Below are 20,885 nucleotides of genomic sequence, written 5' to 3' on the forward strand. Positions count from 1 at the left end.
AAGCACAATAGTGAAATGGGTCTCAAAAGCATTTTTAATTTTAATTACTTTGTTACCTACCTTCTATAAAAAAGCACTTGAGTGAAACAAGTTCAAAAAGCAAGGACAAGTAAAGGGTAATTTTTATAAATATCCCAACTTTTAATCTCTTTTCATTTGACTTTTTTCCCCTAATATTTTTCTTAAATACTTATCTCTCTAAAACCAATGATTTTTAATAAAATTCTTCATTTTTACCCAGAAAGTTTGCTCTAGGCTTGCAAGTCTGAACAGCTTCTTCTTTGTTATTAGCAGTAAAATAATCTTGCCTGCCAGCTAATACCTCAAGATTGTCTCCACTGCAATTTCAACTACCTTCAAATTCCAAGTCCCAAATCCTAAAGCGGGAAAAGAGGATCTGCTCTTATGGAAAGGTACAAAAACAATTCTCCACCCCACCTTGGTTTACAAAAGCTTCAGGAAGCCTGCTTTGATGTGTGCATTTAGCCCTGTGCGTTTGATGTGTGCATTTAACCACACAGAGCAGGGCTGGCCCAGAAGTGTCCCTGTTTCACCTGCAGCCTGGCAATACTTCCCATATATCCTTACAACACCATCTCTCAGACCCATGCCACTTTCAGCATCCCTGCCTTCAGCTTTGGCTCTTGACAGATTTTTCCGACCTTCACAACTGAAAGAGAACAGTATGACCCAAACACACTGCAAAGTCCAAAAACTGGCCAGCAAAGATGACTTTTAAAGAACATTTGTGAAAAAAACCAACTCAGTCAAGCCAATCTCTGAAAATCCCTTCCATCTTTTTATTATGCAGAAAGCTACCCAGAGTATTTAAGATGGTGTTAATAAAACACACACACACACACAAAACATCAAAAGGAAAAAGCTTCAGAGATTATTCACTCAGAGCATGTTACAAAGCTGGTCACAAATATCTACCCATGTGCTGAGAGAAAAATTTCTTAGTGCTCCATAAAGGATCTGGATAGTGACTACACACTGACACAGGGGTGTCAACCCAAGGTTCTGTAGCAAGATATTCCCTCCTGGAGAGCCACAAATCGCCCAGCAGGGTCAGGGCACTCCTCATGCCAGCTTTCTAAATATAAACCACCTTGCCCTCCTACCAGCCAGCCATTTAGCTGCAAAACTTCTACTCAGTGATACACTTAGAAGGTGAAGTTAGGCTGTATGTACAGAATCCAGAATTACCAGCACAGCTCACTGCAGAGCTGCTCAGCAGAAGGGCACCAAAGCCTTCATTTGTGGCCCTCCAAGTGCTTTGAGAGCTGCTTTGCTGGGCTTGTGCTTTCACTTGGGTGAACACCTCTCCCACATGCTCCAGATGACTCCCTGAAGGCAGAGATTTGTCCTCCCTTTTATTTCATTTCATAGCCACCAAACACTTAACCTCTCTTAAGTGACCAAGGGTGCCTGGTTTTGGGACTCCTTTTTGCTTCCTTGAAAATTCAGGTAAATATGCCTTAGATATATATACCTTAGATATGCCTTGGAAGTATTGCTCTACTTCAAAGTAATTGCTCTGCTTAGAGCCTGTGAGTAAACAAATATGATAAAACCAGATTTGTTCTCTAAATTCTCAGTATCCATCCAGTGAACCCTCTGACAAAGGACTGCAAGCACCGATACTGCAGCTCCCACTCTCAAGAGTGCTCTCATCCTCTGTGATTTTCCAAAACCAGGTGGAAGGACTTTTCCTTTCCACAAATATCTGCAAGGAAGGGCTCCCTACTCGCTCAGCTTCAAGCAAAAATTCTTGCTTGGTAGCATTGGCTGGTTGTTAGCTGTCTTCCCATGACAATTATCTCCTCTGGCTGCCACTCCCAGCTCCAGCTGGATGGGCTCAGCTGTCACCAGAGGTTAACACTGCTCCCTTGCCTCTCCCCCATCTCCAGGAGGGCTCTTGACACAGCAGATTCATCCCTGTGATTGTGATGCAGTGTCTCAGGAAGCAGACTGACAGCACGCAGCAGCTCAGCTCTAGACAAACTCTAAGCTGACCCCACGGTGATACCCTAAGTTCAGGCAAAAATTCTACAAGAACCGTGAGCTTTTTGTACAGCAAAAAAAATTACAGCTTTTATCTTCAGAGCCTGCCTAAGCAGCTCTGCATCTGGTAGCAGCAGGAAACCACACTGTAAACAATATGACAAGCACTGCATTATTACCTGTTTATATGCTAAATGATATAAATTAAGATAGAGACACACACACCACGACTAATTATATTTTAAAACTGCTTCTCTGAGGGGAAGGGAAGTGATTGCAACTATTATTAGTTGCAATGCAATACTAAAACAAAAATAAAAATCAGGTCCCTTTACTCTAGGCAGTTCTAAAATACACCAAGAGGCAGTTTTTATTCCAGAGATTTCACAAGGTAAATTGACAAGCCACACAGAGAAAAGAAGCTGAACACAGCATTCCAGAGAGTTAAGTCACCCAAAATATGCCTCAAAACAGTGACAAAGCCTGCAAGAAAAGGTAGCTGTAAAACCTAGACTTCATTTCAGTAACAGAAGATGCAGTTCAGTCAGATCTTATCCTAAACTCTGGAGTTTCTTTTTAGGGAGTCAATGCAATTCTGTTTTCTCTTGTGGACCTAATTAGCTTTTCACAGCAAAATATCCATCTTTTCCTATAGCCAGCAGCCACTGACTTCAGACAATTCAGTTGGTACAAAGCCATTTTTAGCCCCGTTAGAAGGCTTTTCCAAACGCTCAAATTAGCATTTCCTCATTTCTCTCCTCATCACCTTACACCCACAAATTCTTGAGATAGTTGGCAACTTGGCTTTCCATTAGCCCTTGGAAGAGAAACACTAAGAGATCAGAGGATCAGATTTTTTGAGTATAACCTGCAGAAAATAACTAAATAATCAGACTTCTGAAATTTGAAATTCAGTTTCAGTTTCCATCTTACCAGAAGAACAATTAGTTTGCCTGGAGCACCAACAGTATACAAAAAAGAAACACAAAGTGAGGAGATATTTTTAACAACTCACTGTATCTAACTATGACAGGAAAACTGTGATGTCAAATCTATATCCTGCTTTGTCCAAAGCACTCAGGTGATCACGTAATGATAGGTATGAGGCTGCTTTTTCTCAACAAATATAACCAAAGGAGCTTATATTTTGAAGAGCTATTTTAACAGTCAAAGCCACATTAAGAGCTAGATGACATACAAAATGGCTCTGCCAGAGAATAAATTTAGAAGGTCGACATATAACCCGCATGAAAATGACAGCAGTGATGGTTACTCGAAGTCCTGCCAGGTGCCCTTTAATAAGCAGAGAATGTGATTAGTGCTGCAATGCAAAGAGACAGCGTGCTGCAACATGACTCCACGCTGGTCTGCCAGGAAACCTTTACAATACAGTCCCTGGCTGCACTGGGATTTTTCATGCATAATAAATAAAGCAACAGACTAGCAGACTCAGGCTCCTTGCTGAACACCAGTGCCCTCCTCTGTGTACGCTGAAGATTCCTCCAACCACCACAGCAGAGGGAATTTATGATTTTCCTCCTCATGACAGACTGCTGAGTCCCCCGGGCCCAATGTCAGACACAGGACTGTGTCTGCTGCTCGGCAGGGCAGCTGTGAACAGCTAAATAACACTGTCAGCACAGGGCAGGGATCCGTCCCTCAGCCTGCACAGCCTCCCCTCCCCACTGCTGCTCACTCTGCCACAGAAACAGATCTTCCATCATCTCTTACAGCCCTTCCCCAGCTGATGCTTTGGACAATAATTCACTCGGAATCATGGAACCGAACCATGGAACTCCACTAAAGTACAGAACCCTGCTAATTAAGAGGGACTGGCTTGCACATAGGAACCCTTCAGCTTCCTCATCAAAAAATATAGAACCAAAGTGTTTGGAATGGCATTAACACCACCACCATTTTAGGATGTGTATCACCATCTCCCTAAGCTTTGATTGCTTTGACCACATTTGTTTTCCAGCTCATAATTGCTATGTTCTTCCAGGATAGGAATATAAAAAGAAAATCTCAGCAGAACATGGAGTAACAGCTCTTTTACTGCCCCTCTAACTCTACTGCATACTTTAATTCAGACCACTTGAGGCATGAGCTAATTTGAGTGGAAGGATGTCTAATCCTAATTTTCTCTACAAAGACTATTCTTCCATTAAATTTATTATTGGGTTTTACTCTCCAGCTGCAGCTTCAGAAGGATGTGAATGCCCGTGTTGTGATATTTACAGCTGTGATTGCACACTAACCACAGAAGACAAAATCCTGAAGCTTGTTCTAATCCACAGAAAACAAAAAAGGCAATGGGAGACAAAATTAACCCTCTTCCGAAGGGCCTGTGGTTTAGCAGAAAGTTGAGAGGTTATTTTAAAAATGTGATGCTGCTGCACTGAACACACTGAAGCTCAGTGTGATCAGGCAGGGCCTCGTCGCCTCACAGGTCACCTGTACTTCCATGTGCAAAACACTCTTATGGTTGGGTGGCCAGCTTGGGCCTTTGGGGCTCATTTTTATTGTTTTAACATTAATTACATGGTGCCCTCTCCACTATCACTAATCATGGGGGTTAAGCAGAGCTGAGTAAGTAACCTGAGCAGGGAAAAAGCCAAAGGAGACAGAGAGAAGTATCAAATGAGTAACAATGACATGCATCACAAAGCCCAGTTTCTCCTTGTGAACACCAGTGCACCCCCACCACCTGCACTGGCAGTGCCTCTGTGGTGTGGGTCACCACACAGCAGTGTCCAAGCCAGGATCTGGGGACTATCTCGCTGAAGGATGCTTTAAATCTTCCAGGCAAGAAAACGAGCAAAGTCAGAATTCACTGTGCTGACTACGAAAGTGCAAGAAAAAGCTTTTTGCACTATCTGAAGTAGCCACATGTCCCGACACTTATCCCCTTCAAAACACCACACCAGAAAATGTTAACTTGAAAGATCCACATCTTTCTCTTCCAAACAAACAAATTCCCCTTTGAAGGCTCCTTTAAAGTTGGACTTCAACAGAAGCTAATTAGCTTTTAAAACAAGCACTCCTCCCTACATCTCCTCCAGTATCTTTTGTTTAAAAGATTTTCATTAGTTTATACAGGTTGAGAAAATGACTAAAAGCAAGACCAAAAAGGGATGTAGTGCATCACCAAGGTTTTGGGGAGACAGACTACAGAACTGTCATCCTTGTAATGATTTCTGGGGGGGGGGGGATTTAACTTCCTTCAGGAGGCCTAAATAAAATTCCATGGTTTAATTTTTGCTAAAATAAGACATTTGCATTTGGAGTTTCTTCACGGCATTCTGTCTTGTGCTCTGTGGTTGCAGCACAGTCAAGGCATTGCTGCATTTAGCAGCATCTCTACTTCTGCACAGTTAATATTGCTTGACTATTTAAGTTGCAGCACTGCATGAGTTACGTGTTCTCTTAAAGATAACTATTCTCTTTTTCAAAAAAGGAGCATCAAATTCTTACTGGGGAGTTGGTAGAAAACTGATAAGAGCCTTCACCATAAATACTCTTTTTAAACACAGGCTTTTTAGGATAATAATCAAACCTCCTTACCTTTTCAGTGTTGAAAACACTATAGCTTCTAAACCTGGAAAAAGCTCAGATTTGTCACAGTGATTTAGTTCCATTATGTATTTCAGTCATTCAAAGACACTGTCTCAGTATCACCAAGCTCAGCACTAACATTGCAGCTATCACATTCAGGTAGAAAAGTCACCTTTGTGGTGCTCAGTAAGTACATACACAGCTTTCAGTGTAGTAAGGTGTTTTTCAGATATGTTATACAACATTTATTAAATAACTACCCATTTCTTTCAGTACAAAAATAGGCTGGCTCCTAAGATGATTAATCCTTGATTGAGGTGAAAAGTGCAAGGTCTTCTCTTAACAGGCAAGGATTTTTGTTCTCAAGCAAAAAGTCATTCAAACGTAAAAAAATATTACAACACTTACAAATTTTAGAATTAATTTCACAGTACAACCCCAAATGAAGATAAAAATGTGTTTTCAGCAAGGGCTAGAAGTGATGTTTACACTTTTTTACAAATTAATAGCAACTTTTAACTCATTAAGTTTAGAAAACCAGGTACATTTCAAGACAACCTACATCTCATTCGCCTTTATATCAAACATTTACCTCATGATGAAAACCAAATGAAAACCAAAATACTACCAATATAGCCACAAAAAAAGGAGCAAGGGCCATCACAGTGAAGAGAGCAGAAAAATTCTGCACTGACTCCAGTAGAAGAAAGCAAGAGAAGAGAATTCAAATAATTGAACTGTACAAATGGATGCAGACTATATAAAGTCACATGAAAATACCTAACTGCTTGCTAGCCTTACAAATCAAACAGCTTGTATCACCAGCAAGATGATTAGAACACTACTTCAGCATTTGTGGAATGAATCATAAATCCAGCCTCTCTGTCCTAAAAATCTTTCCATTTAAAAGATGATGCAACAAAAAAAGCACAAGCACATTGGTATATACAACCAGAAATAATAACTTGAATATTATACTGTTAAAGGCCTTTCAGTTTACCTGTCATACTGAACTTGAATTATTTCAGTTTAAAAGTCAATCACTCAAGCATTTACTAATTAAGAAAGACATGGCTGATATAGTTGTTATAAATGAACTCTGCTTGAATAAGTTATTAGAAATTTGTACAATCAAGTAGACATTCATGGAAATCTGTGTGATATCTTTTAAGAACTATAACAGCTGACAGCTTTGAACCAAGAATGGCCAGTGATCAGAGAAATCTTACCACAGAATGTTTTAAAAGTCAACCTTTTAAAAACATATGTAAAATTCAATTCAGGGAAAATTGTATCATAGTTCTTTAGTTCAAAAAAATTGCAACATCACATTTCTGTTGTCCTTAAAATAAAATTGACTGGCTTCCAGCACTGATAATCCCCCCATTGAATTCAATGAGCATAGCATGCAGCTTAGATAGGCATATGGTGTTCTTTACATATGCAAAGTTCTTCGTTTATTGTAACTTTCTTCTAGAATTTCTTTCCCCAACCCATTTTTTCCAGAGATTTCTGCCTAGAAGGCAGAAAGCTTAAAAGGACATAGGCAGAGAGAAGGTTGTTCAAACTCAATGCTTTGCTTTCATGCACACTGGAGGAATCTGCCAGCAGCACATTTTTACTTCATCAATTCAGCAAGAAACAAGATTGCTCTTCAGTCGACATTCAGAAGCACCAGCCTGACAATTAATACAGGCATGTGACACTGAACAAGTAGGGAGAAGGCAAAAGAAAAAAATCTTTTCTTAAATCCAGTCATAAACTTAATAGCACTTTAACAAGTTCACTACAAGGTTTAACTGGAGAAAGATAATTAGAAAATATACTACAGCAGATATGGAAATACAGAAAATGCCACCTTTGTGGCCACTTAACAGAACCTGAAAAAATAGTGCATGGAAAGCAGGTTGAATACCAAATAGCTGCTTTTCTGTACCTCTGTCAAACTACACTTTAGAAAAATAAGGAAATTCTTTACTTGACACCTCAATGCATCAGTCACAGCAATCAAAAACATCTAAGTGGATGGAGTGCTGCTTCATTTCCAGCTCTCATTAGCACAGAATTCCTTTCTTCATCTGTCTTGTCCTGTCTATTAATGGGGATAATTATGCTTACCTCCTTTATAAAGCACTCGAAAATATACAGTTAAAAATGTTCCTAAACAAGTAATTACATATAATAGCAATCATGTATCAAACTTCAGTTATCAACTCATCACATGAAAGCAAGAATCCGATTGTTCCTGGAATTAGTACACAAAATTCAATTTCTGCACCGACATTAGCTTCCTAGTACTTCCATCATTATTACTACAGCTGCATTATGCTAAAATGCACTAAAGAACCTGTCTACCACTGACTGACATTTTGAAGATTTTCCAAGCTTTGAACAACAAAAGACCCAGGATTCTTTTCAACAATAATTTCCATGTTAATAACTTCCATCTTGTTAAACAGAGATACTTTTGACCAGCACCAAGCTTGGGTGCTATTCTGAATCTGCAGCCTGGATTGTTGCAATGGCTCCAGGCTAAAATAGGCTGTAACACTTTGCAAATGTATTTTCTTGTTACATCCATCAACCCCTCTCTCCTTACAGGAGCTGGTCTACAAGGCCACAATTTCATCACCAGCACTTACTGTCACCAGTTTCTCTTCTTTCCTCTACATCTATATGTTACTTTCCTCCTTTCAGCTGCACACAATGCCCATAATCATTCAGTATGTTTGATGTACACATTTTTCTTTCATCTTGTGCTACTAAAAACGAAAAAAAGGTGAGAGGATTTGTTATAAAATTAAGCTACTTACCAACTATTGCCAGATTATGCTCTGAGCCACACGCAATCTGAAAAAGAAATATGAATGACTAAATCAGAACCTGCCTACCGGAAGGAAGACAGTCACAATTATGACAGGAAATTAAAAATTAACCTGAAACAAACAACTACAGTTTGTAGGATGCAAAAATCAAGGTTGAAGTGTTCCCACTCTTAAATGGAATTTCATTTGTAGCCTCAGTTAGGGGCTTAGTGGCAGGAGTGCACAATTGTTTGTTTAATAAAGAGGTATTTTCTTCTCCAAATGCAGACATTTCAACCCTTTCAAGCAAGACTGGCCACGATTCTGCAAAAACATCACACCTTTGACAACACCCACTGGATCCAACAAGAGGCACAGAGCAAACACAGATTAATCCATACAGAGGCAGCTGGGAATCAAAAGGGTGATGAAGATTTCTGTCTCAGTTACCTATACTGTTTTTCAGCTGACCCCTGAGGAAGTAGGGTAGTATACAGGCTCAGTGTGATAAACCTGATGTGATATGATCCCTACAAGTCACTTGCCTAGAATGCAGAAAAACTACCCTGGGACTCAACCCTTCTGTTAGCTCATTAATGATGGAAATCATTAATGAATTTCTTTTCAAAGCAAACTTATAGTTCAGGTATTTTTCATCCTTCTTTGTAGCTGCTGTGAACATGGCTGATGCTTAAGTTGCTTTAGTGTACTGAGTTTTTGGAAGTTGTCCATCAATGATGGTAACACAGGCACCCAGAGCAGCCCCCTGCCCTTACTGCAAGGGCTTGTCTTCTTGTCTTTCCCACAGAATTTCTTTTGCAAGGTCACTGCTGGCATAATTGTCTGATGTAAGAGACATCACTTCACACAAGGTTACTCTGCTGAGTGTCCTCAAGTTTTTAATTTAAATAAAAGCAACACCCTCAAAATCCTGTATCCAGTTCACTGTCTTGAAAGTACTTGCCCATTATACCTAATACTGAGCTGGAGAAAACTAATAAGCACATTCTTCCTAAAGAACATTTGCAATGGCAAAATATAATACAGGAGCATATGCTCAATTATATTAAAAACTAGAAGTCCATACAATCAAAAGTTTATATAGTTCTGTGCATGCATAACTTTATAGCTTTTACAGCCAGAGAAACAGCTATAATCACCTCCATGTCTGCAGAACATAAAACCATAGAAGTTAATAAAACAGGCCTTGTGCTCAGCTCACTGTGCTTGAGAATTTACTGGTGAAGAGACACCCAAGACTGACACACTGAGTAACTTGAGCTTCTGTGTTACAAATGAGCACCACAATCACTACTACACACATTTTACTTGTGCCACAACTGCTACATGAAAACATTTGGGCAAAGCCATCCCAACACAACAATGGCAAGGAAGAAGAAAAAGACTCTTTAGAATAAAGGTCCTTAGACAAAACATTAAAGCATTTGGGAAAACAGTGCAAGAAAAATAATTCAAGTGACAGCACATTCCAGCATGGCCTTGTCTTCAGAAAAATCAAGAGAAAGCAGCAGGAAAAGCAATGCCTTTGCAAGAGCACTAGCAGGACTGCATCGAGTCCTTTATTCCACAATGCTGCAGACAGGAAAAGCTCCAAGTCCCAGCCATGAAAATACATAAATCACTGCCATATCCCACATCTCTATCCTCACGGCAAGACCGAGCCCTACACAGCAGCAGGGCAGGCTCCTAATGCCTATTTACTGGCTAATGCTCCCACCTGTGCTTCTCAGGCTTATAAGCTGATGCCATGGCAACAAGATCCACACATGGAAGCACATGCAAAGGCTTTCTAGCAAAAAAAAGCAAAATTCTCCTCTTCACCAAGTGCTGAAAATTGGATATATTGAAGTCGCTGCTAATAGAATAAATAAATTTTATCTGAGGTGTGAATAATCTTGGCTAATTCCCTAGGAAATACACTGACACAGGCAGAGATTTAAAAGCATTGGCACAAAAGAACTGCTCAGGCTGGTGGCTGACACTGCCAGGACCCGCTCCAGAAACACTACATTAAAAAAAAAAAAAAAAAAAAGCCCCACACTAACAAGGTGTTATTTAGATTGTAAAAAACCACCCCTGACAAAGAAGCTTTTTTTTTTTTTGCTACATCCAATAGCAGCAGGTACAGAGCCTGCAAAGCAGATAAAAGAATGCTGGTGATGTCAAACAGCTTTGCTCAGGTGGCTGTTACTCTGGCCACCATTCAGAGCTCCCACCAGCCAGCTATCAGGCTGTGAGGGACTCAGCCAAATTGCTGTTTTATACAGACTGGCCAGCCCTGGGGAGCTGCCCCCAAGGCAGCCACTCATGGCCAGCATGCTGCAGCTCTGGGGCTGATGGGGTACCAGCTGCTGCAAAGCACAAAAACACCTCTTCTGGGGGGGTAAAAGGCACCTCAGTGAAGTGCCAGCTTCAATTGGAACCAAGTAAAATGGTTCTGCTGAAGGCAGTGCCCTGGATTCACCCTCGACAGCCCAGAGCAAGGACAGCACACACCCTGTACCAGCAGCAGTTCTGTGCTCCAAAGCAGAATCTGCTCAATTTAGAGCACAAGGTTCACCACACCTCTGCCTTATCACAGGGTGTCACCACCTGACAACACAGACTGACTTTGTAGGAACCCCCAGATTAAAAAAAAAAAAAAAACTTGGAGAGTTCTAAATTTAGCTTTCTGGAACACCTTGTCCATCATCCACACTCCTTGCTACAGGCTATTCCATCCACCCGCAGGATTCCTGCTGGCCTGCACACCTATGCCTCTGGAGCTCAGGAGAGACCACACCACAGAGGTGAAGCAAGGCTGCCACTGCTTAATGAACACTGAAGCCTTGCAGGTACTCCTCAACATCTTTCATACAATAAAGTTTAAAATGTGGCACCTCCTTTTCTCTCTGACTCCCCACAACAGGCAGCAATCAGCCAAGAGTGATTGATTTGCTGGTACAAATACAGACCAGCCAGAGAACAGCATTGCTGAACAGATGTTTTATGCTTCCATTAGATGTAATAAACTCTTCAGTCAGTGCAGGTCACTGGGAGAAGCCTGGTATTTACTGCAGCAACTATAATTTTCTGGCTACTTCTCTTCTGTCCCCACCCCCAATGTGCTGCAGAGAAATTAAATTCCAACAGACATCTGCACGCTTCCAGTGGGTTAGTACATTCAGGGATGCTTATAAACACACAATAATGCTTTCTAATTGGGCAATAATTTTACATTATGTTTTAATTGAAAAAAAAATCATTAAACTTAATGACAAATCAGAGACTGCTACTGAGCAAAGCATTCTGTGAGCTCAAGAAACACAACTCCCTACACAGTAAAGAATTCACACTAAAGGTCTCAGTTTGGAGGGAAATTGGAGAAGTTGTGAAGGATATTGTGTTCTCTATATAAATGATCTCCAGGCACGTGACAAATGTCTGTAAGGCAGGCAAAGAATGCTTAGGGACCATTTCACCCAGAACTTATTTACCTTATTATCTGTGCTCTTTCAACCATACATAAATTGTTTGTTTCTTCCCTTAAATTGTGTGCTAGCAAGCTGTTTTGTACCTAGCAATGGCTGTGGTTCAGATCCATCCATCCATCCAGAATTAACACGTCTGGTGTAAGCAGCCAAGGGACCAGCATTTTATTAATCATAAATAGTATGATAAATAGCATAATCACAGACATAAGCTGCAAGGATGGTGAGGAAAGACATTAGCACAGCAACCACAAACTCTGGGCAAAACACCAACACCTTTCTGCAGCCTACATATATGCTTATGGCCCAGTCCTCACAAAAATTAATTGACTGAATGTAAAATCAATGGGTTATGCAAAAAAGAGAAAAATATTTTATGCTTAAGTGAAATATTTTATATCTTAAAAGCTCAACATGAAGAAGCAAAATAATGTTTACCACATGTTATGTAAACATTCCCATATATACCTGGGTGTGTGTATAGATACAAAAAAGAATATACATATGCATATTGGGAAAAGAAGGTTATCTACTAAACAAGATATTTATCAGGGAAGAAAGTTCAGACAAACCATTTTCTGTCTGGGATAGAGATCTCACCTTTGCAGACAGCAAGCCAACACATACAGGACAAGACTCCTGTGGATATTTAGACATGCAGTCTCCCTTGGATTTCAAAAGGTAATTAAGAGACAAAAACACCTTTTGCCAACCATCCCCTAAGGGACTTCTGAGTACTGTAACAAAACAACTCTGACAAAGTGTATAAAAATCCAAGTTTCAGGCTACTACCATGACCACGAGGCTGTTCTTTCTTTTCTTTCTGTAACCAACCCCAGTGCTTGGACTGAGTGCAACCCACCAGGAAAAAAATTGAATCAGACCTGCAGGCAAAGTCAACCTCCCCCTGCAGCAGAGGGGAAGGGACACCACAGGAGAGGGTGCAAAGAAGAAGCACAGGGAGTTGGACTCACAAGAGGGATTACAGGATGAAAAGTCACAAGCATCCAAACATCAAGGTGTTAAGCTAGAGCAACAAAAATACCTCAATGCCATTTATTTTTGTTTCACCACCCTACAAACGCACGTTAATTCCCTTCAGTGCAATTATTTCTCAAAACATGAAAGGCTGTGGAGGCTTCTATCACTTCTTAGAGATGAGAGCATGATGTACAAAGAAGATTTTTAAGGATGAATGAACTGATGTTTAAGTGGCATGCAGATTCTAGTCTCTGTCTTCCTAATTGCACAAAGTTCTTTATCAGGGAGAGAGGGGGTAGGAGACAAGGGAAGGAAACTCTGAAAGGGTGGGCACATAAATACTTTGATCCAGGACTTTAGCCATGGTATCTCATGTCTTTTCACAAATTTCACTGTAAGGAAATTGCCAGGGCCAGAAGATGGCAAATTTTATTCCTTCTGAGATCAGAAGTCCTAATGGAAGGAGAGGAGGTGACCGAGAGACTGCAGATCAAAGCTTACATAAGGAAGGGGAATCTTCTCTCCCGGAGCTGCTCTTCCATGCCCTTGATTAATGTGTGTAACAACAATTTGTACTGTTTGACACCCTCGGTGCAACTGCATTTGTATGCAGAATTCTATTGATGTGTAAAAATAAAGTAAAAGGAATCTAATTAGCAAAGCTGTCCTGCTTCCAATGATCCTTTACTAGGAACTCTCTGTTCCTCTTCTGGATCATTTGACTCCTGATTGATAAGAAAGCAGCTTGCTAACCTAGTCACATTCCTTGGCCAGCATAAGACTAAGTCCACTTTAATGCAGAACATGTTCCTAGCTGTTGGCTGGAGCAGGTGAAAAGTAAGAGGGCTAGTGTCCTGTAGATCACAGGATATTTCCCATTTTCCATCAAGTTTTCTAACTAAAGCAGATTTTTTTTATAGTTGTGTGATTGGCTTTTTAGTCTTTATGTAGTTTTACTTTCCCCTACAACAAGAAAATCCACAATAAAATTTAAGCTAAACGCACATAATAAGGTCTGGAAGAAAACATTTCTTCTCAAAACACACCTGACCTAAAGCTAACGTGCCACGTAAGCAGACTTTTGCAAGCATGGAGGAGAAGGGGAAGCATTAAGGCATTGCCAGGATGCAGTAAGCTTTCAAAGGAAGATTTTACAGCTCCCAGTAGCTTCCAGAGTTATGATCTATGCCCTCCCTGCCTGAAAGTAATTCCAAGCCTGCAGCAGTTTCAGCACAAGACACAAAATGCTTTTCCCCTATGCAGTATTTCCCTTGCTTCTCTACCCACTGTTTTCTGAGTCCCATCTTCCATCACTCAACACCCTGCCCTGCCAATTGCCTTACAGTCACCAAAAAGCCCGGTGGCCAACACCCAGAGCTTGCCTTCACACCCCTGTGCCATGTGACACATACGTGTGTCCCTGCACACCTTCCCACTCTGTGACACTAACCACAGTGAGAAATTGCTCTGCTCTCCCCTGACTGAGCACCACACTTCCAGGAAAGCCATCTTGTGGCTAACAGGGTGCAGTCGCACTTCTGTGATTCAGCTGGTGCACCTTGGGTCTCAAGTGCTTGCACAAGATGGAAACATTTGTTAAGTACAAAGCAAAAAAAACCAAAAAAACCAAACCACAAACAGCAACAACAAAAATAACCCAACCACCAATAAGAAAAAAACACAACTACCCACAAATGCACAAAACCTTGGCTCCAAACAGCCAAAATAAAACCACATACCAAAAACCAACTAATCTTTTAGTATCAGAGAGGAAACACCACAACCCCAAAACCCTGTCATTAGTGATAAGGCACAGGAGATGAAAATAAAAGAAGGAAAGAAAAGCTATTTGTTAAAGCAGCCAACATTTTCACTGAAGGTTTACATCACAGTAACCCATGTGCACCTCCTAAGTCTACTTGAAGGGAGATAATATTGAAAAACTGGTTACATTGAAAAAAGTAAATATGGACCATTTGCCTAAGGCTGAGAATGAAAAGACCCAGGTCAACACAGAGTAAGATCTGTGTCCACCTACGAAAAACACCTCATCTTTAGATGACTCCAGAACAACAAAAAGTGCTGAGATCTCAGTAAGAACACTCAGTGGTATTAGGTTTTAGTCGAATGACAAGAATGCAGCCAAAACAAGTGTGATAAAAATCTTTACAAGTCAGCAAGGTCAGCTGGCTCTTCTCTCTTGCCTCAAGATTTTCCAATTAGTTCTTGTACCCTTCTTCAGGCAGTTCTCTCCCTCCCTTGGGGTCCAGAAAACATTAGTATCTTTCATTCCAGGAAAATCAAGCTCTGCCACTTTTATATATCCCTCAGCCTCACTGGTCCATCAAAATTTTCCATTTTTGTAATCAAGACCTCAGCCACAAAGCAATTTTTGCCTGTCCTTTCATCATTTTTAAAATGAACAAAGTAATGGTCATTCAATTTCAGTTTGTTTCCTGAAATGGGCTCTCCATTCAGTCTTCATTATTTTGTGAAAATTAAGACTGAAGTATTCCTACTGATTGAAAAAGAAATCATTCATCTCAGCAGCCCTGGTAACATACACATACTCCTAAACCTATGACTGTGCACTGCAAATCCCACAAGACCAAAATCCTTACTAACATTACAGACATCCAGACATGAGCTAGAGGAATGGGGTCTTCAGCAAATGCATAGTTTCACCCAAGGGAACAACTTCACCATTTGTCTCAAGATTACTTTGATTTGGTTTGTTTCATGCACAATTCCCAGTTCCTTGCATTCTCAGTGTCACTCTCTCATAAGTTGAATGACAGGCACTAAGATGAATACCTTACAATCTATTCAGGTTTGCTTTGGGGACTGCAACTAGTTTGTTCTTTGAGGCCACAGACACCCTTTTGACATAAGAAATTAAAGAAGCCAAGGCCACAGAAACACAAAGTTTCAAAACCTCCTTATACACAGATTTGTCTCTACCATCAACACACACATCCTTATGATCAGATTATTCTGATGTTTTCAGGTCAAGAATTGTGGCTTGCAGCATGCAAAAAACCCACTCAGTATCTGTCTTTTCTTTCTATTGTACATGAAAGCAGCAAAAACCAAAGTTCACTATAGCATATAAATGTCATCATTATCTATCTGAATGTGCTAATTTCTAGTACTCTGAAATTAATGCAATGGTTCTGTTAAACAATGATTACAGACAAACATTCTGTCAAAGTATATATCATTATTAATCATTTTATAGGCTTAGAATAAAAGTCACGACAGCATGTTATTTGGCAACAAAACACTGAATTCCACTTAAACAACCATTTTGGACGTATAACTGCATTTTAAGTTTTGCAACAGAATCTGGGTTTCACATGTCTTTCCTTGTGGCAAAACAGTCCACTGTTTTTAATGCATTTGGGATACTTTCTGGAATATTCAGTGCAGCTGGGGAGAATCAGAGAGCAATCAAACACACATATCAGGGGCACTGAGCTCTCTCAGGAACTCAGCTCTCCCCTCACTGTGCTGTTACTGCAAGACGTGTCGCTACAATTCCTCTCCACAACAAACACACTGCAGTGAACTCGGGACACTCAGCCTGCAGGATTACACAATAGCACAAAGCCCTGCTTTTTTTTTTTTTTTAGGGCTCAAAAGAAAAAGAGCACTTTTTATGAAGTTCATACCCTCAAACAACTGACTGTCAGGGTAGTCTAACTGGATGCTGTGAAGAGGCAGACAGTGTCCCTAAAATACCCTTTTAAAGGAAGCAAGTGCTGTAGTGTGGCTGTGGCCACCTCATTAGGGCCAGAGGGAACTGGCCCCACCATTGTCAGGTCTGACTTTGCTCACCCTCCATAACCCTTCTTTTCTAGCATGTGGGGTTTTTTCAACATCCTTACAGTATTTTCTTCTTTAACATGCTTTTTACCCATGCAATCCTTCATAAAAAACTGCATCCAAAACTCCAGGCAATATTATCAAAATAATACCAGTAATGATGTCATTATGGAATATTACCCCTATTTCACAGTGCGGGGGCTTTTTTACTTCTTCCACCAGTAAACTCAAATTTATGATAGCATTTTAAACATCTCAGTTCAACTTCCCGACCTTGGATGTGGGAAGACTAATTTTCAGGGAAATTACTAAGTGTTCAAGGAAGCTTTCACACAAAATTGGATTGAGCTTTCATTTCCATGCTAGCCCTGCTGACCTTAGTGTATACTGCTGCTTGTGTAAACTGGCAGCACACAAGTACAGTGCCATTGAAGGAAATAAAAAACTTAATTTCCAAAATATTTCATGTTATTTCAAATAAATGAGCAGATTATTTAAAGTACTAGAATACTACTGCGTAATATCATTAGAAGCATCCTTTATGGGACCCAATGCCTTTGGGAAATATTATTCAAGATAACTAGCAGCTGTTCAAGAATGCAAATCTTTGTCTGATTTCCAGTATGACACTCAATGACCTCCCGCTCCTTCACAAACATGCATGTAAAAATTGAAATGTTGTGAACATAAAGCTAAAGAAGCACCAGCACATTAGGAACTTCTCCTAAAATATGACACAGTAAATAACAGAGGAAGACAAAACCACTTTTTCATACACCAACTACCTCAACTCGAGGACAGAATTTTCTTGGTTCATTTACTTTCCAGAAGAGCTGCAGGCATGCAACTTCTATATCCTTGCACAAGAATACCAAGCCATGAATTTTGCTGACTGTCTGCTCCCTTACCTCTCCAAATAAATGGTGCTTATGTCTTTAGGGTATCATGTAACTCTGCTCTTCAATGTTGGATTCTCTGTTTCTGTAGCACTTACTAACAGCACAGCTCCCTAAAGCAAGCTTGCTGGAAATAAATAAAATGTGAACTTGCTTGGAGTCCAATGCAAAAATCAGCAAGACAGCTCTTCTGAATAAATAAGTTTACCATTTGAAAGGACTCAAGTAGTGAGACTGAGCCCTGATACTAGACACAAAGAAAGAATTAGGGAAAAGAACATGTCTGAAGAGGCTCTACACAGCTAATATAAAGGTATTTTTATTAAAAAGCTGAACTAGAGAATCATAGAATCATTGAGATTCAAAAATATGTTTGAGAATATTGATAAAGATGCTGAACAGGACTGGGCCTGACACTGAGCCCTGGGGAACACCACTGATGACCGGACACCAGCCAGACTCACCTCCCTTTTCCCACCACTCCCTGGGCCTGAGCATCCAGCCAGTTTTTTACCCACCAAAGAGTGCCTCTGTCCAAGCCATGGCCTGCCAATTTCTCCAGGAGAACACTGTGGGAAATGGTGTTAAAAGCTTTACTGAAGTCCTGGTAGAAAACATCCACAGCCCCTTCCTCATCCACCCAGCAGGTCACTTTGTCAGAGGAGATAAAGTACGTCAAGTAGGACCAGCCTTTCATGAGCCCCTGTCTGATGTCCTGGTTGTCCTTCATGTGCCACAGGATGGCACTCAGGACAATCTGCTCAGTGACCTCCCCAGGTACCAAGGTCAGGCTGACAGGCCTGTAGCTTCCCAGGTCCTCTTTCTGGCCACTCTTGTAACTCAGTGTCACATTTGCCAACCTCCCCAGTGCACCAGTTCTGCTGATAAAGGATAAAGTGGCTCGGTGAGCATTTCCGTGAGCTCCCTCAGTACCCTCAGGTGGACTCCTCCAGCCTGAAGACCTGTGTGTGCCTAAGTGGTCACTGACCATCTCCCTTGGATTATGGGGGCCTCATTCTGCTCCCTCTCTTCCAAGTCAGGGGACTGGTACCTGGAGAACAACTTGTCTGACTATTGAAGACTGGCAAAGAAGGCATTACACAGCTCAACCTTTTCCTCATTCTCTGTCACCCTATATCCCCCACACATCCAATAAAGGATGGAGATTCTCCTTAGCTCTTAATGTATTTATAAACAGATTTTTATTGTCTTGCATAGTAGCAGCCAGATTGAATTCCAGTTGGCTTTTGGCCCTGCATGACCTCATGACATCCCTGTAGTCCTCCTGAGCTGCCTGCCCAATTCTTCCAAAGGTGATAAACCCACTTTTTTTTTGCCTCTGAGTTCCAGTTAAAGCTCCCTGTTCAGCCAAGCTGGTCTTCTCGCACCAGCTCTTCTTTCAGTACATGAGGACATCCTGCTCCTGTGCCTTTAGAATTTCCTTATTGGAAAATGTCCAGCCTTCCTGACTTCCCTGCCCTTCAGGACTGCCTCCCAAGGGACTCTGTCAACCAGGCTCCTAAAGAGTTTGGAAGTCTGCAGTAAGAGTTCTGCTGACCCCTTTCCTTACTGCTCCTCCTACAAAGGGAGCAGGATGGATAGTGAAGGTTCTGCAGTGTGAATTCATTTAGAGTTCTTGAATCAAACCTCCAGAAGAAGTTCATAAAGCTTGATAAATGGGCAAGACTGAGACAGACAAAATTTACCATGGTCAGGTAGAGCATAATAAATCTTCCTGGATACCAAAAAGAATCATTTAGACTGTTCAAATATACAGAAAGATTCTAAACTAGTTGGAACTTCTCAGGGGAACTATATAGCATCACTGTAGACAATTCACCAGAAATATCCATTCAATATGTAACTGCAACACAAAAAGCAAGAAATTAGATTAGTTTAGTCCTAAGCATAAAAGCAGTCCTGGTAATTTATTAATACCAGTTATTCCACAAGAAACACATATTTGATAAAGACTTAGATTTGAAGTCATATTTCTAGGACCTCTCAGAGCCAATTTGTCTTTTTTTTAATGTTTTTTTCATTTTTTTTGTTATTGCAGTTGCGTATCTCTCTAATTTCCTGATCAGAATGCCATACACTGTCCAGGCAACTGCCTGACAGAAATCAAAGTATATTAGGCCTGTGTTTGACACTGAGGCATTTATCAAGCTTTTATCTCACAAAAAGTAGGTATCACATTGGACTGACAAGATATATTTTCCATAGTCACATACTCACTTGCAAGCAACTACATCATCATCCTTTAAACTTTTATTGATCCAAATTCATGTCAAGGCACACCATTACTTAGCCAAGGCAAATACCAGGCTGACAGGCCTAAAATTATTTGAGTCATTTTGTTCAGCCCTTCAAAATACTGGCAGGGCATTGTCTTCCAACCAATCTTCTGAAACTTACCTGACATTCTGGGGAAAAATTATTCACACCAACAACCTATACAGCACTTGAGCCATCTCTTTTTAAACTCCCGAAAACAAAAAGTTGCAGCTTTGATTTCTAAAATTCTACCTCTAGAGGCTGAAAAAAATGCTGGTATGGAGAAGAGAATCTCATTCCTTTATGGTACTTCTGCTTTTTCCCCTAAATGCAAAATAGAAAATTCTACTAACGCAGAATTTGCCTTCCCAGGGTTTTGCCAATAGGCACATTTAAGATGTTTTAGTATTGACAGTGCATAGTCTCTTTTATTAGTCTGATAGCAAACTCACCCTCAGTATCTTTTCCTATTCCCCCTAATTGGAGCTGGTCATTCTGTGTTGTGGTAGCTCACAGGCCAGGCTGCAGCCAGTGCCTAATGTTTTAATTCAGAGGACTGGAAGGATTTCCCACCTGTTGGATATCCCTTAAAACCTCTTATTACCAACTTGTTAATGACTTAGAAACAGGTAATGCAGTTTTTAATATAAAATGCCCACTCCCATATTTTTAATATAAAATGCCCTCCTCCTGAATAAATTGTGACCACAGTCACTGATATTGCAATCACAACCTTTTCCATAAGGTTCCACACTGAAATATTTTGTTGCATCATGGCTTAAAGGAGAGCGAGGAGGGCAGAGATACTGTCAGTGGCTTCCTGCATTAATTCATCTGTCTTCCTGCTGCTCAAAAAGATTACAACATTCCCACATGCACAGAAGTCAGGCCCCTATCCTCCTACTGTTAAATCATATTTTTCCTGTTGCTCTCACAGGGTGGCTCTGTAACAGCATACAGGAATCATCAAGACAGACAGGACAATTTTTCAAATAACATTTCATGAGCAGTGCTATATTCTCATTATAAAAATGAATGGATGCTTTAAA

General features: G+C 40.6%; 1 protein-coding gene across 5 annotated transcripts in view; it reads right to left on the reverse strand.

Annotated features, from left to right (window-relative positions):
* The window catches only part of SERGEF (secretion regulating guanine nucleotide exchange factor), a 142,246-nt gene that overhangs the window by 55,513 nt on the left and 65,848 nt on the right, over positions 1-20,885 (reverse strand). For all 5 annotated transcript variants that reach the window (XR_008482990.1, XR_008482991.1, XM_054275615.1 and 2 more), the window contains one exon: positions 8,376-8,412. Coding sequence is in view for 3 of the 5 variants with exons in the window: in XM_054275615.1 (XP_054131590.1) it covers positions 8,376-8,412 (37 nt within the window). In the remaining 2 variants the exon portion in view is untranslated. The remainder of the gene's footprint in view (positions 1-8,375; positions 8,413-20,885) is intronic.

This window comes from Melozone crissalis, unplaced genomic scaffold, assembly GCF_028551555.1.
Source record: "Melozone crissalis strain CALT ecotype California unplaced genomic scaffold, PUWL_Pcris_2 ptg000018l_1, whole genome shotgun sequence".
In the NCBI taxonomy this organism is placed as follows: domain Eukaryota; kingdom Metazoa; phylum Chordata; class Aves; order Passeriformes; family Passerellidae; genus Melozone; species Melozone crissalis.